The following is a 13198-nucleotide window of genomic DNA, read 5'->3' on the forward strand; positions in this document are numbered from 1 at the left end:
AGATTTTACGGTGTTCATCTATCTTTCCATATTCACTGTTGCTGTCTTGTGTCATTTGGGGTGGATCTTTCTAGGTAAAGGGAGCATCGAAACAATGTCAGTGTGTATTGTAGGAATATTTCCCTTTATGCTGCCTCATGCTGTTTACTTTTGGTTATCTTAAGTATATTGACACGTGCGTCTTGCGAGAAAGACAAAGGCTACAGTGCATACGCGATCTGCAAGATTTTATGTAGAACGCAACAAGAAAGACGAGAAAATCTTTGGTGCGCGGTAAATCAAAAGACCGATCTGCTGCTGCTTTCTCACCTTCTTAAAATACCACCTCTGTCTTCACGTCGCGACAATATCAAATGTGTACCTACCCACTGGTCTGTGTATGAGTCGTAATATCGCACAACCTGCAATTGTCTCCCCTCACATTCCCAGTTTGGTAGGATGGGGAATCCAGAACGGGTAAAGGGGAAAAAATTTGGCAAACTGAGAAAAATGTAAAGAACTGGAATAGATCGTTATATAGAAGTGTCGGGTATTTTTAGCGCAAACTTCACAAAGCTGCAATTTACAAACAATTAAAATTTACAAGCGAAAATCTACTTCAGCACAAAACTGCTATGTTAGCATTCAGATAAAATGTCACAAGGTAAGGGGGGGGGGGGGGGGGGGTTCGGACATCGTGCGGGGACGCGCGCATGAGGCCCGGCCGTAGTAGGTTGCCGAGCCCTGGTTTGTGGCCCTGTCACATCGTGCCGGCGCTGCGCACTACATTAGAGTGGCCCGCGGCGCTGCTCTAAAGGAGTAGCGTTTTGGGGGGGCGGGGAATTGAGATTTGTGTCTGTCTGCCTCGACCTACATGCCTGTAACCTCGCGATTGATGGGTGATCGTCGTCAGCGTGCCTATTTGAATAATCTGGTTTGGAACGGGTGTGGTAACGTCGTGTTCTAACAATTGCTGAAGCACGGGTACGTTCAAGCACGGCGATATCACGCAGAATGCACCTAGTGCAGATGAGCTAATCGCATGCTAGATACGGCAGCTTAAGCGAATATCAGCAATCACGCAGGTTAAGGCCTCTCTGTAGAGTTTCTAGCGTCCACGACCGCAACCTTGCCACTCATGCCGCTGCAGAACAGAACGTAACAGTGCACGTACTTCGTTTAAAATTGAACCTGAAAGGGCAAAACTGTACGTTTTGTGTCGTCCGTTGAAGAAAGTAGGTATCGAACACCTCTGTTTTGCCGAACGGTTGCCAGCACTTCGCGAACATCGCGTCGGCCAATCAGCGTGCTCATGCATTCCGCTCGTGCGGCCCCACTTCCGTCCCCAGACCAGCTGAAAACCGGAACGGTTCTAAAAAATGGAGCGAAACCGGGCGTGCGGCCGTACCATGTTTAGGTCCTTACGGGCCTCTCCCCATCCCATCTGTTGGCAAACAATAGATACACTCTAAGGCAAAAGGGTGTTAAACGGGTGTGTGGTTCGTCCTTTTGGGGACTAATGGGGCTGCCACAACCATTAATCCCTGTAAGCACTAACGGCACCGGGTCTAGCAGTTAGTCCCCACAGACGAGCTCAAAGGACTAACATTTAGTCTTCATATTTACATCTTAGTGAGTAGCCATTAGTCCCACAATTCACCTCAAAGGACTAACATTAAGTTCTTTCAATGGCACCCTATAGGGCGTCTGTTAATCCAGACATTTACACCTTACTGGGCAACCGTTAGTCCTTACAGTTGCACCTGACCGGACGAACGGTTGAGCCACTGAATCCTGCAATCGGTTGAACTTTTTATCGCCAGTTCAAACATTGTTTTTTTGTTTGTTTTTTGCCAGGCGTAATACTTTTTTCGCCTGTTTTTCTGCGCAGTGAGCAACAAATGGCGCAGAAAAGAACACACGAAAAAGTAGTTAGCCACCTATGTGTAACTGCTTTCGCTGTCACAGCAACAACGAAAGACAAAACTGAGACACCAAAATCTGTTATTTTTCTACATACACATAAAGTTTCTCTATTCTGCGTACAAGTCCAGTCTCGTTGCCAAATCTTGTTCACTCCTTGGGCAGCTCCTCCGACGGAAGCGATAGATGACAGGCATTGCAGACGCCAGCGCACGCAGCCTTCTGCCTGTTGTGTCCCCACAGCTGTACGTACAATAAGATAGTGAAAATAGTTGGACACACGTGACAGAAGATTAATATGCACGTATATGGCAAGTACGTGCAAGTTAATAGAAACACATGCGTGTAAAATATGACACACAAATAACTTTACCTTCACATTTCGCACAGTCCTTCTTAAGCTGCTCTGACGAAAGAGATGGATGGCAGCCAACGCAGACGCCAGCGCACACAGCTTTCAGCACGGTTTGTGCCCACGGTTGTACAATGAGTATATAAAATAGTTAGTCACACGTGACAGAGGATGAGCAAGAATGCATATGAGAAATACGTACAAGGTGAAATAAACACATACGTGAAATATGATATGCTATTAATTTCATCATCATGTCACACATCGTCAGACTCATTTCGCTTTCCGCAGCGCAACAGCTTAGGAGCGGCGGCCGCACCCACAACTCCACGAACCACCGTGCCGCCAACAAGTCGGCGAGTCGTAAGTGAGCGACGTCGTTGAGCTCAACCAACCGAACGCAAGACCAAACACGGCAGTGTACGTGGAGTGTCTGCCGTTAGCGAACTTCGAACAGGAGAGACAGCGTACGCTTGGCCACCGCCACGAACAGCGCCAAGCTGGTTTGGAGCTAATGCCGAAGAAATCGACGGTACTGCGGCCTTTTTGCACAAACTCGAGCGAGTGCAGCGCGCAAACGCTAGGCCGCTGCCATGGCTAACGGACAGCGACGAGCTGCTTGCGACCAACTGACGGAAAAGCGAACTGTAATGGCGACCAATTATCACTGAGTTTTGACGCTAGCGAACGCCCCGCCAGCCAGTGCAGGTGCACTTACAGCGCACGACATACTACAACCAAGCTCATTACGAGAACCCGTAACGTGTTTTCGACGACTTCCAACACAGCGACGAGGTCTCAGCCCAATATCGTCAGCCCGGAGCTCATCGCGGCGGCGAAGACAGGCGAGCACTCGATGAGCGAGCGTACGGGAGGCCAATGGCAATGGCGGCCAATTTCCAGGCAGTCGCAAAGCACAGGCGAACTGCAGACGCCAAATCTGACCTTCGTGATGCATTTCGTGCGTGCGATATACAACACGACCAAGCCCATTGCCGACAAGTGCGATCCGTATCGCACACGCGACGAGTAGAGTAGGATAAAGAATGATAACCTACTTGCGAAAAAATCCAGTGCTGATTTTGGCCCTGAGTCGGACTGAAGTATATATATATCCAATAGGCCTGCCATCTTCTCGGCCGCCATGTTGGTCTTCCCAACTGCTGCTGTCATGTGTTGGTCGTGACTATCTTAAAGCCAGAGCTTTACAGCGCGGCATGTTGACGTGTCAAGACTTGCTGCAGACTGCGTGGGTGCAGCAAAACGTAAAAGCAGCAGCCCACGCTGATACAACCATACACACAAGCACCGCTTCGTAATTTCCAGATCGTCGAATCCAGGCGGCCGTGGTCGAGCACTCTGAGTGCGACCCAACGCGAACCAGTGCTAGCAAAATACTGGGAAAGACTGAGCCACGAGAGGAGAGGATGGCTGGTGACCTTGGCAACGCTCTGCGCGCTGCCTGCAATGCCCGGGCGGTTCATCCATTTGGACCGTGTTTGGAGACTAAGCGCCCTTCCACGCACTTCCCGCAAAGCCGCAACGCACGTGCCAGGACCCCCGCCACACGCATGTGGGGGACAAATAAGCCAATTGGCGACGCTGTGGAGGGTGAAAGAGCGTCGCAAATTGGATTATTTGTCCCACGCTTGCCTGCGGTAGCGCGTGGAATGGCCCTAAGTGGTTTGCACTGTACGGGCCACCACGCTCCCTCTGTGGTTCTTCCTCAACGGTCTATCCGTTCATCGCACGTGCCTAGTGGGCTCCGTTACTCTTTTTTCAGGTAATTTTGCCTTAGAGTGTTGTGACCACCGTGGACCACCTTACAAGCTACGCTAAGGCGTTCTGTGTTATTACAGGCTCAGGTGTGGAAGTTGCAGACTTTATTCTTCACGTCAGAATCCTGCGTCACGGGGATTCTCGTGTACTGCTCAGTGACCATGGCAAAATGTTCCTGTCACAAATGGTAAATGAAGCACTGCGCTTCCGACACTATTTAAAAGACCGCTTCAATCTACCACCCTGAGACAAATTGTCTCACAGAGAGATTTAATCGAACCCTTGCTGACATGATAGCCGTTTACGTTCAACCCGACCACAAAAGCTGGGGTACCCTTTTACCATTTCTGACCTTCGCCTACAACACCGCCGTTCAGCGAACAACTTGCTACTCACCATTTTGCCTAGTGCACGGACGCACCCCGACTACGTTTCTCAACGTCTTCTTTTTTAAGAGCCATGGCAATCCATGCCAGTCTTCTAGCGAAGAATACATTTCCCGCCTGGCCCAGTCTCGCCATCAGGCTCGCATCAGTACTGAAGTGAGACAGCTCAAGCGGAAGATCATCAATGACGCATACCATCGCGCGGTGTCTTTCCAACCTGGTGACGAGGTGCAGATTTTGAGACCTAGTCGCACTCCTGGTCTCTGTGACAAACTTCAACCACACTTCACCGGGCCATACAGAGTTTCAGAACAGGCTTCGCCGGTAAGTGATCGTGTGGCACCACTTGTCGCCCCAATTGACCGCCGTTACCGAAGCATCGAGATTGTCCAGATTTCTCGCATGAAACCTTTAACGCGACGTTTCCCATCACTTTGACTTACAGTGGCCAAGGTGTCCGCTTCCAAGTGGGGGTAATTTGTGTGGGTGTTTGTTACTTACATCGTTCTCGGCCATGCATGATCATAATCACCATCCTCCGCTTGTATCTTTGTCCTCATGGCCACTCTGTGGCATCATCATCGTCATCATCTGTGTACTGGCTCGGCCCGTTCATTTCGCGAGGTCTTTCCTCAAGTAAACGCTGTCGCAACCAAGACTATTAGGACTTCATAATATTGTCATGATTGTTACAGCACAGTACATTTTGCGAGACACGCACAATGCTGAAATTCCTAGTGAAAAACACCATGTGATGAAAATATGTACATTTATTATGCTTTGCTGGAAGGTTCACTGCGCTAACTGCGCTTGAAAAAAAGCTGCTTCACCAAAAGGTGGTCATTTAGACACTATCGATTCGGTCTCCACACAAAGCCCGCGTACACTCGAAACGACCTTGCACCTGAAAAAGAATTCTATGCTGGACGGGACTTTATTAGGCGGAGGATGACAGTATTGCTTCCGTGATTTTTCCGTCAGTGGCGTCAGGCATTTCACCACATGCACCATTCTGTGTGCGTATGGAACACCTGTGTCGCAATACTGCCCAGCATCGTGTGCAGGCCGGGCGTCAGGCAACGCTTGTCCTCTCAAAGTTCATCCCTCTTCTTGTCTCCCTCTTTCTCTCCCTGTTCTTTGTCTACGTTCTTGTCCATGTCATCGTGCACTTCGTCATCCAATTCCTTTCCCTCTTTCTCGTCCTCGTCATCTTCAACCTACAGAGCAAAAAATCACGGTGAAAAAAGAACCCTTCCAACAAAAAGAACACTTACACACCTTGAAAGAAGACGTAATACGTACGTAGAACAAGAAATTCTGTAAATATAAATACTTTGAACGGTACTGCTGCCTAAACGAAACAACTTTCTGTAACATGATCGGTTACCCACTTGAATTCTGCCCCAATGTTAATCGTACTGTGAATAAAACTCTTGAACAGAACCCATTTGCGTGGTCACTTCAGGTTGTGTTTAACGAGGGTGTATGGTTCTAATAGAATTTAGAACGACACGCACAATAGCTATAGCACTATCAAGAAAACTGCAACTACTCTGGTTGGCTGGAGGGAAATATCAGTGATAACCAATTTCACTTCGGCCCACAATTGCTCCTGACAACCGTAGTAAAAACTCCGAAACAGGGGGGTCGCTTGAAGACAGGTACTTTAATTTCATCTGGGAGTATTTTTTCTTTCACAGTGTAGCATTGGGAACCACAAGCACAATAGCTAGCCTTAGCAAGGAATTCACAATTGCTCTAGTTTGGTCGGAGAGAAATACCAGTGAATAGTACTCCGGCTGCGTCACGCAATCACTCCGTTCAGCCATGGTAAAAACTTTGCTTCTGAGGTTCGGAGGAAAAACTACTCCCAATAGGGTGGTCAATAGAGAACATGCATTTTACTCCCTACTGGGTGTATTTTTTTTTGTTTCCAGTGAATAAATATCACCCTCAAGTACAACAGTTAGCATTGTCGAGGGAATGGCACCATAAAAAAGATGAAATGAATGTAACGTTGCGAGGGAAATTGCCATCACACTCTTTTTTAGGACTGTCTACCGGCCGTCACTGCTTTTCTCTTTTGTGCCGCAACAAAAGCATACCGTCTAAAGTGTCTAAATTTGCAGTGTTTTCTCCGAAAAGTGGGCAGAATTTTTTTAAAATAGAATTGTTCGATCTGCATTCCTCTATTTTCATCAGTAGAATGAATTCACACAAGACTGGTCGGGGGAGGCGATGACAGCAGTACTGCCGGTGAAAGTTGAAAACTGAAACCACGTGCGGTTTTCGCAGACTTCCACGAAGTTTTGTTTATTATTCCAAAAGCAAACACCTTATTTGTCGTTTAAGGCACGTGCACATCTTTTTTTTGTTCCTAAAATCGGTGGCGGACGCCATGTTGACGTTTCTCCACCATTTGCATGCAGGCATGCAGGTAAGCCCAAATACTCCCGGCAGCGCCAACGGCCGCCTCTTTGAACACGTAAAACAAAAAGAAATAATTAGGTTTCCGATACAACCTTAACCTGGCCAAGGTGCGTGAACTACAACTGACGTAATAGATGTTTGCTCTGAAGCAAAACTATTCGGCAGATCTCACGTACCTTGGGAATCGACGTTTCGTGAAGCATGCTGAAGGAAGGTGGCCGTGGTGTGAGTTTTTAGCAAGAGACGTTAGAAAACGACGCTAAATATATGTACAAATTTAGCACGCACAGACATTATTGTTTGATAAGTGGAGTTAAACGTCCCAAACCTCCGTATTATTATGAGAGACTCCGTAGTGGAGGACTCCAGAAATTTCTATAACCCGGGGCACAAGCGACGTTTCACGAACATTAGGACATATTTGAAAGGTATTTCCAGGACCTGAAGTGGCTCTGTGGTAGAATGCTTGACTGCCACGCAGAAAGCTGGCGTTCGCTACCTGCGGGGACCTTGACCTTTATTGTATTTTATGCGTTAGACGGGTCTCATGTGTGTTCGCGCCGTTCCCGGGTAGATATGAAGTGTCAATCACCTGTGGCACATACCCGCATACCATTGGCACTTACGTGCCACTGTCTGGCGCGAAGGGCTCCATGACGTACACAACCGGTTTCGGACACTATTCATGTCTTGACCAGCGCGTCATATTCGTCAAACCACCTTACCATCCCATGCCATTTTGGTTCACGCCAAGTTAAGGAATTTGTTGCCGCTCGGCAACGTCAGCTGCGCTGCCGCTGGAAGGCGGCACTCAGAAGCGACGAGCTGGCCGACCAGCTTTGGGCCGTCAGGCAAACTGCAGGTGCCACCCGGGTCCAATGACTTCGGTCACCTGAAGCACCACCATCATAATCGACGGAGAGTGGGAAGGGACAGGGGTTAATTCCCTCTTTCCCCACCTCGCCTGGAAACCTGCTGGACTTTAAATAAAGTTTATTCCTTGATTCATTCCCATAATGCATGACTGCCAGTGTCATCTTTTATGGCCACCTGAATGAGAACCACGGGGGTGAGCGCGCCGCCTGTGTAGGACGTGGCAACTCATTCCGCGTCGAATTGAAGTATAAAAATTGGCGGTAAAAAAAAACTTATATTTGCTGCAAGATATGCGCGCAACCACAACACTTCAGTCATTGTGTGTTTGCGTCTAAAGAGGGGCAGCGGATGATGTGGCAAGCATACGCAAATTACATTTTTTTAGCACACATAGCCCTACGAAGCACAGCGCAAGCGGATTCTACGCTTTGTGGGAAGCAACCCAGCATTATCCCAGCCTCATGTATGCAGCCGCAGCCTTTCTGTTATCATTGCGGGCAAAAATGTGAGACTGACACACGCGCTTGCATCATTCAGAGTTCCAACTTCTCTATGCGGCACGATCCTAGTATTTATTGCGCAAAATTGCTATTGTGGTCACGCGTCACACATTCGACCGCCATCAAGCCCCACATTGGTGAAAATTATGAATGATTGGTTCAGTTCCAGAGCTTCTATAAAAGGGTAAATTATGATGTGCGATCAGCCAGCCGTATCATTTTGCGTCCTTGAATTAGCATGCTGCTAGGTCTTGCGTACCGTGATCTAAACGGCAATTTAATGTTTCAGTAAAGTTGCCAATGTCCAGTTCTTTTTTTTCAGCATCATTCAAAGCTGTGTTACATTTCACGAAGCTATTGAAAGATGAATCTGTTCTCGAAGCTGACAACACTTGTGCCTGTAGATCATAATAGCATTGAGAGTAAGTATGAGTGGCTATGGGCCCATTCCACAGAGAAAATCTATAAGTGAGGAATTAAACCTGTGAGCTGAAGTCGCGCGCAGCAGGGGCGTTGGCAGATTTTTTTTTTTTGACCTGGCATTAGCATGATTGGAATTGGGCGGGGAAGATAGAGGTGGTCCACCACTATTTTATGCTCATATACAATTGGGATTTTTCTTTCGGGCGGGGAAGGGTGGCATGAGTTTGCTGTGCCAGCCCCTGGATACGCTACGGACGGTTGTATATCCGGCCACGAAATAGATCGAAATAGGGTGAAAATAGCGAAAATAAAGGGAAAAGAATTCGACTTTCAGGTTGCCTTGACTCTGACAATTTAGACAATGGCGCACATTTTTAATGTATTAACGGCAACTTCCTCCACATGTACGCTCCTACGTCCTATTTTAAAATATACATAATTGGACGATTTTCACATTCATTTTACGAACGAGGCTCCCGTGCAGAAACTGAAACAATCTGCTTTTATATGAACATTCACCGTCTGCGTTCAATTTAACCCCATGGGCTCGAAATAACAACTACAACAAAGAAAAAGAGAGAGGACAGTAGCACTGCCAACGGCCGTGACATTAGGGAGTTTTAGCTTGTACGCATACTTCTTTACGTTAACGTGTTACCGGATACCAGTTTGCATTTACAGTCCAACCGGAACGTAAACCTTTCAACATTTTAGCTCCTCATACTTAAACGTTTACCTGCGTACATAAACACGTATACCTTTATGTTTGCGCAAACCATAAATGGTGGTGCGAGCTGCATATAAACTGCTTTTAAATTAGATACGATCGAATCACCCTTGTGGCAAAATCTCGAGACATTTTTTTATCGCGTACAGTATTCTCGTATGCGCAAACAGGTGAAAATACAAGGGATATTGCAACGATGGGGTCGACATCTTGTGACACTTCGTGCAACCACAGTCACGAATACGTTGTCTTACGCGTAATGTTTTTGAGGTTAAAATGATTAAAAAGGTAACTCGTTTGTTACCTGCCGCTGCGCGGTTTTTGCATGAGACGTCAATGCACAATATTTCTGCAATAAAAATTTTGTGATTCCCTGGTCCACTATTCCCCGCTAGATGGCGCCATCTATTCAGCCTGTCGCGAGCTCGCACGTTTACGGCGTCTATGTCCCAGGCCATTGCACCTTAGGTAATCCGGCTGAAACAATGTAATGGCTACTGGCGCTCCCACTTCGGCTTATTTCAACTCGATGGCTCAAATCACCGCATTACGGATACCACAAATTTCTACGAACAAAGGTGAGCTTGCGCGATAGGGCGAAAAACGAAAAGCTTGTATGGCGGGAAACGTAAACTTTCAAACACCATCCAGCTGGAAACGCAAAGGTTTACTTTCCGTATATACACGCGCATGCGCCGATTCATATCTGGTATTTGGAAACACGGTAACGTAAGGAACTGTGCGTACAAGCCAAAAACCCCAATTGGCATCGCAAACGTAGCGAACTGTGGCAACCGCCGGTAACTTTTATTGCGACTTCTCGCATTGTGCAGTCTGCAGAAGTCCGAGCACCTTAGGCCCGAGCAATACAGCGTTGTTCAAAAATGAAAACACCGCGAAGTCGTGGTTTAAAACAACGCATCCTACAACCAGCTTTCCTTCGCCAGAGCGAGGCAAGATCACGTGATCCAACCCTGCACGTCACAGCGATTGCAGTGCTCAAGCCCAATACGTTTTGATGACCGAATTTATTGCATAGCTTCCACAGCGTTGCACCTGATGTATGAAATGAAGTATTCACAATGTTCATAGATTATTGCGCCGCCTAGTGGAATTGAGGAACTTTCTCTCATGGATGATCAGTAGGCAGACGCTCCATATGCTTCTTTGTTGTCGCTTGTTCAGTGGTGCTAGCCGCAGTGTCAAAGGAGCACTGACATCAAATTTCAAGATCGAGATGTGCCCATCATTCGATCACTTGGTATGTATAGGTGTTCTTAACCAAATTTGATTGGCGTCCGTAACGTCGAAGTAATTTTATTTCAACGTCAAACAGCGTAGAAAATCCAGGGAAAAAAAAAAGAAAAATAGACTCCCCGTGACATCGACACTAGTGCTACGTGCTCGGTGTGATATATTCCACAAATACCATCCTGAGTGACGATACGCTAGTAAAGATGACGTCGACGATCTCTGAGTGTGTTTGGAGCCGACTCCCAGCCATGCTCTCACTAGCGGCTCTCCTTGCTGTGTTGAAGCGTGCGTGCGATTCATCATGTTGCATCGACTGATTTGCGTTGTGCTCCACTACATGTGAGTACGATTATTCAGAATGACAATATACGTGCAGGAATTCCGGTGAGCCTCTGCGTAGTCAGAACCTGCCCGTCGATGTGCGGAAAAGGCGGTAAGGGCATGGCGTTTCAGGCCTTTCCAAGCCACGAACCTCAGCGCAGGCAGTGGGTTGACTTCGTACGCGCCGTTAGGGCCAAACCCCGGTACGGCCGCACGCCCGGTTCCGCTCCGTTTTCTAAGTGCGGGCCCGGTGTTTATATAATGCCTAGTTCACACTGAAACATTTGCTTTCTACAGCGACCGAAATTCCCCTGCCGCCGAAACGCAGCGTCGTTCGCACTGGACGCGCCCCGCGCCGCCGAATATGCCATCTACTACGGGGCGAACGCGGGATGGATGCGCTGTCACCCGGTTGTTGTCGCGGCTCACAAATGCTACTACGCTATCCGTGTATACTTCAACGATTCTCGTACGCAAGAAGCAAGAAAAGACAGTACTGCTTACTTTGCTGGCAAGTGGCTGTCTTGTAATGCACGAAGAGCAGAAAAACCACCGACGCCAGCGGCATTGGTAAGTTCGTTTTGCCCTGCGAGACCGCAACAAGCTCAGTCACGCCAATAGCAAGCTCGGTCACCTCTTTCACGAAACACGGAGGCGAAGTAGGCACAGAGTATGTTAAACCACGGCCGCTGGATGCGCTTTGATCCAGCGGCCGTGGTTAAACTCCCGTTGGTTTCAACATTCAGTTACGTGCACTGCGGCATAACGAGTAGGGCTTGGCCGCCATTTTTCAAAATTCCTTGACTAGCGCTCCTATTCGTCCGCGGTGACCGATTCGGTGGCAGACGCCGCAAAAATCGGTCCGAGAGTGATCGGAGCGGAGAGGGCCCTTTCGGCGAATCTCGCCGCCGCCGAACCGGATCCCGCGTTCGCCCCGTAGTAGATGGCATATTCGGCGGCGCGGGGCGCGTCCAGTGCGAACGACGCTGCGTTTCGGCGGCAGGGGAATTTCGGTCACTGTAGAAAGCGAATGTTTCAGTGTGAACTAGGCATAAGTGTGGCAGCTTGGGCTAGTTGGTATAGCATGACGATAGTTAGAGCGCGAGAACAACACAACGACGTGTATTTCGTGTCCTTGTCTTGTGTCGTTGTTTTGTTCTCGCGCTATAACTATTGTCCCGGTTATCAACCGGTTCAGATGCGGCGACAGCTTTGGGAGAGGAGGAGCCCGAAAGCGCTCTAGGTTGCTGATTGGATAAAAAAAACGGTGGCCCATGACGTCATCACGCAAATCGGAGATGGTCGTGAAACATGGCGCCAGGATGAAGCGACGAAGCGAGTGGCAAAGACTAGTCGGTAGCCCCTTAAAAGAAGCTTGTTTGGGCGTTATTGCAATTACCACAAGAGTTTATGAGCATCCGCGCATATTTTCATCGAAAAACAGCACGCCGGCGCAGCCTTCCTGCTCTCGTCACTGGCTGCGATCGCCGATGGAATCCGACGGAGAGTTGTGTTTGCGCGAGGTTCGGAGACCGACGATTTCGTCTGTTTCGTGCCATAGTTCGCTTTGACTTGGAAACCGGAACGTCAACATCTGCAGATGTCATCTTCGGATGACACATACTTGTCGTCAAAAGTGTTCGATCGCTGCAAGCAGCGCTTGTGATTTGTATGTGCGCCGTGTTCGTGGTTCACTCGTGAGGAGTACTGGGTGATGACACAATCTGTGGTGATAAACTTTATCGCCGTCATTGGACATGTTCTGCGGCATGTTCGCTGCTTTGCCGTGGGCAATATGATGTGGTGACCGCGTTGTGTCCGAAGTGCTCGATCGTGTCCCCAGTTGACAAAATTTGCTCACGAGATACCGGTCAGGGTGTGAGCCGGCGATATTCTGCAGCGGTGCTAGACGCAAAAGTTTTTGCGGTGTCTGTGTGCTCTGAAATGTGCCGTGAATAGGTGGTGTTACTGGAGCTTTATTGTGTATCTGAAATCTCGATACAGGAATCCCATCAAACTTGAATTTGCTGTATAGCTCGCGTATGTTTTGTTACAAGTCTTTTCTGCACTTGCACGCTTTGCTTTCATGCAGTGTTGTATTAGATACGTGCAAAAATGTTGGAGTCATAAATAACAACTTCAAGTAGCGTTTATGTCTAACGTGTGAAAATAATAGAGACAGAAAATTTCAAATGAGGAAAGTCGTGATGCGAAACTGTTCTTCATGTTTTTTAACCACAGAGAAACC

General features: G+C 48.1%; 1 protein-coding gene across 1 annotated transcript in view; it reads right to left on the minus strand.

The window, feature by feature from the left end:
- Window positions 1-5510: 5510 nt before the first annotated feature.
- The window catches only part of LOC119186053 (protein disulfide-isomerase 2), a 40669-nt gene continuing 32981 nt past the window's right edge, over window positions 5511-13198 (minus strand). Inside the window, exon 4 of the mRNA XM_075870089.1 lies at window positions 5511-5636. Coding sequence (XP_075726204.1) covers window positions 5511-5636 — 126 coding nt within the window. The remainder of the gene's footprint in view (window positions 5637-13198) is intronic.

This window comes from Rhipicephalus microplus, chromosome 7 (assembly GCF_043290135.1).
Source record: "Rhipicephalus microplus isolate Deutch F79 chromosome 7, USDA_Rmic, whole genome shotgun sequence".
Taxonomy (NCBI): Eukaryota; Metazoa; Arthropoda; class Arachnida; order Ixodida; family Ixodidae; genus Rhipicephalus; species Rhipicephalus microplus.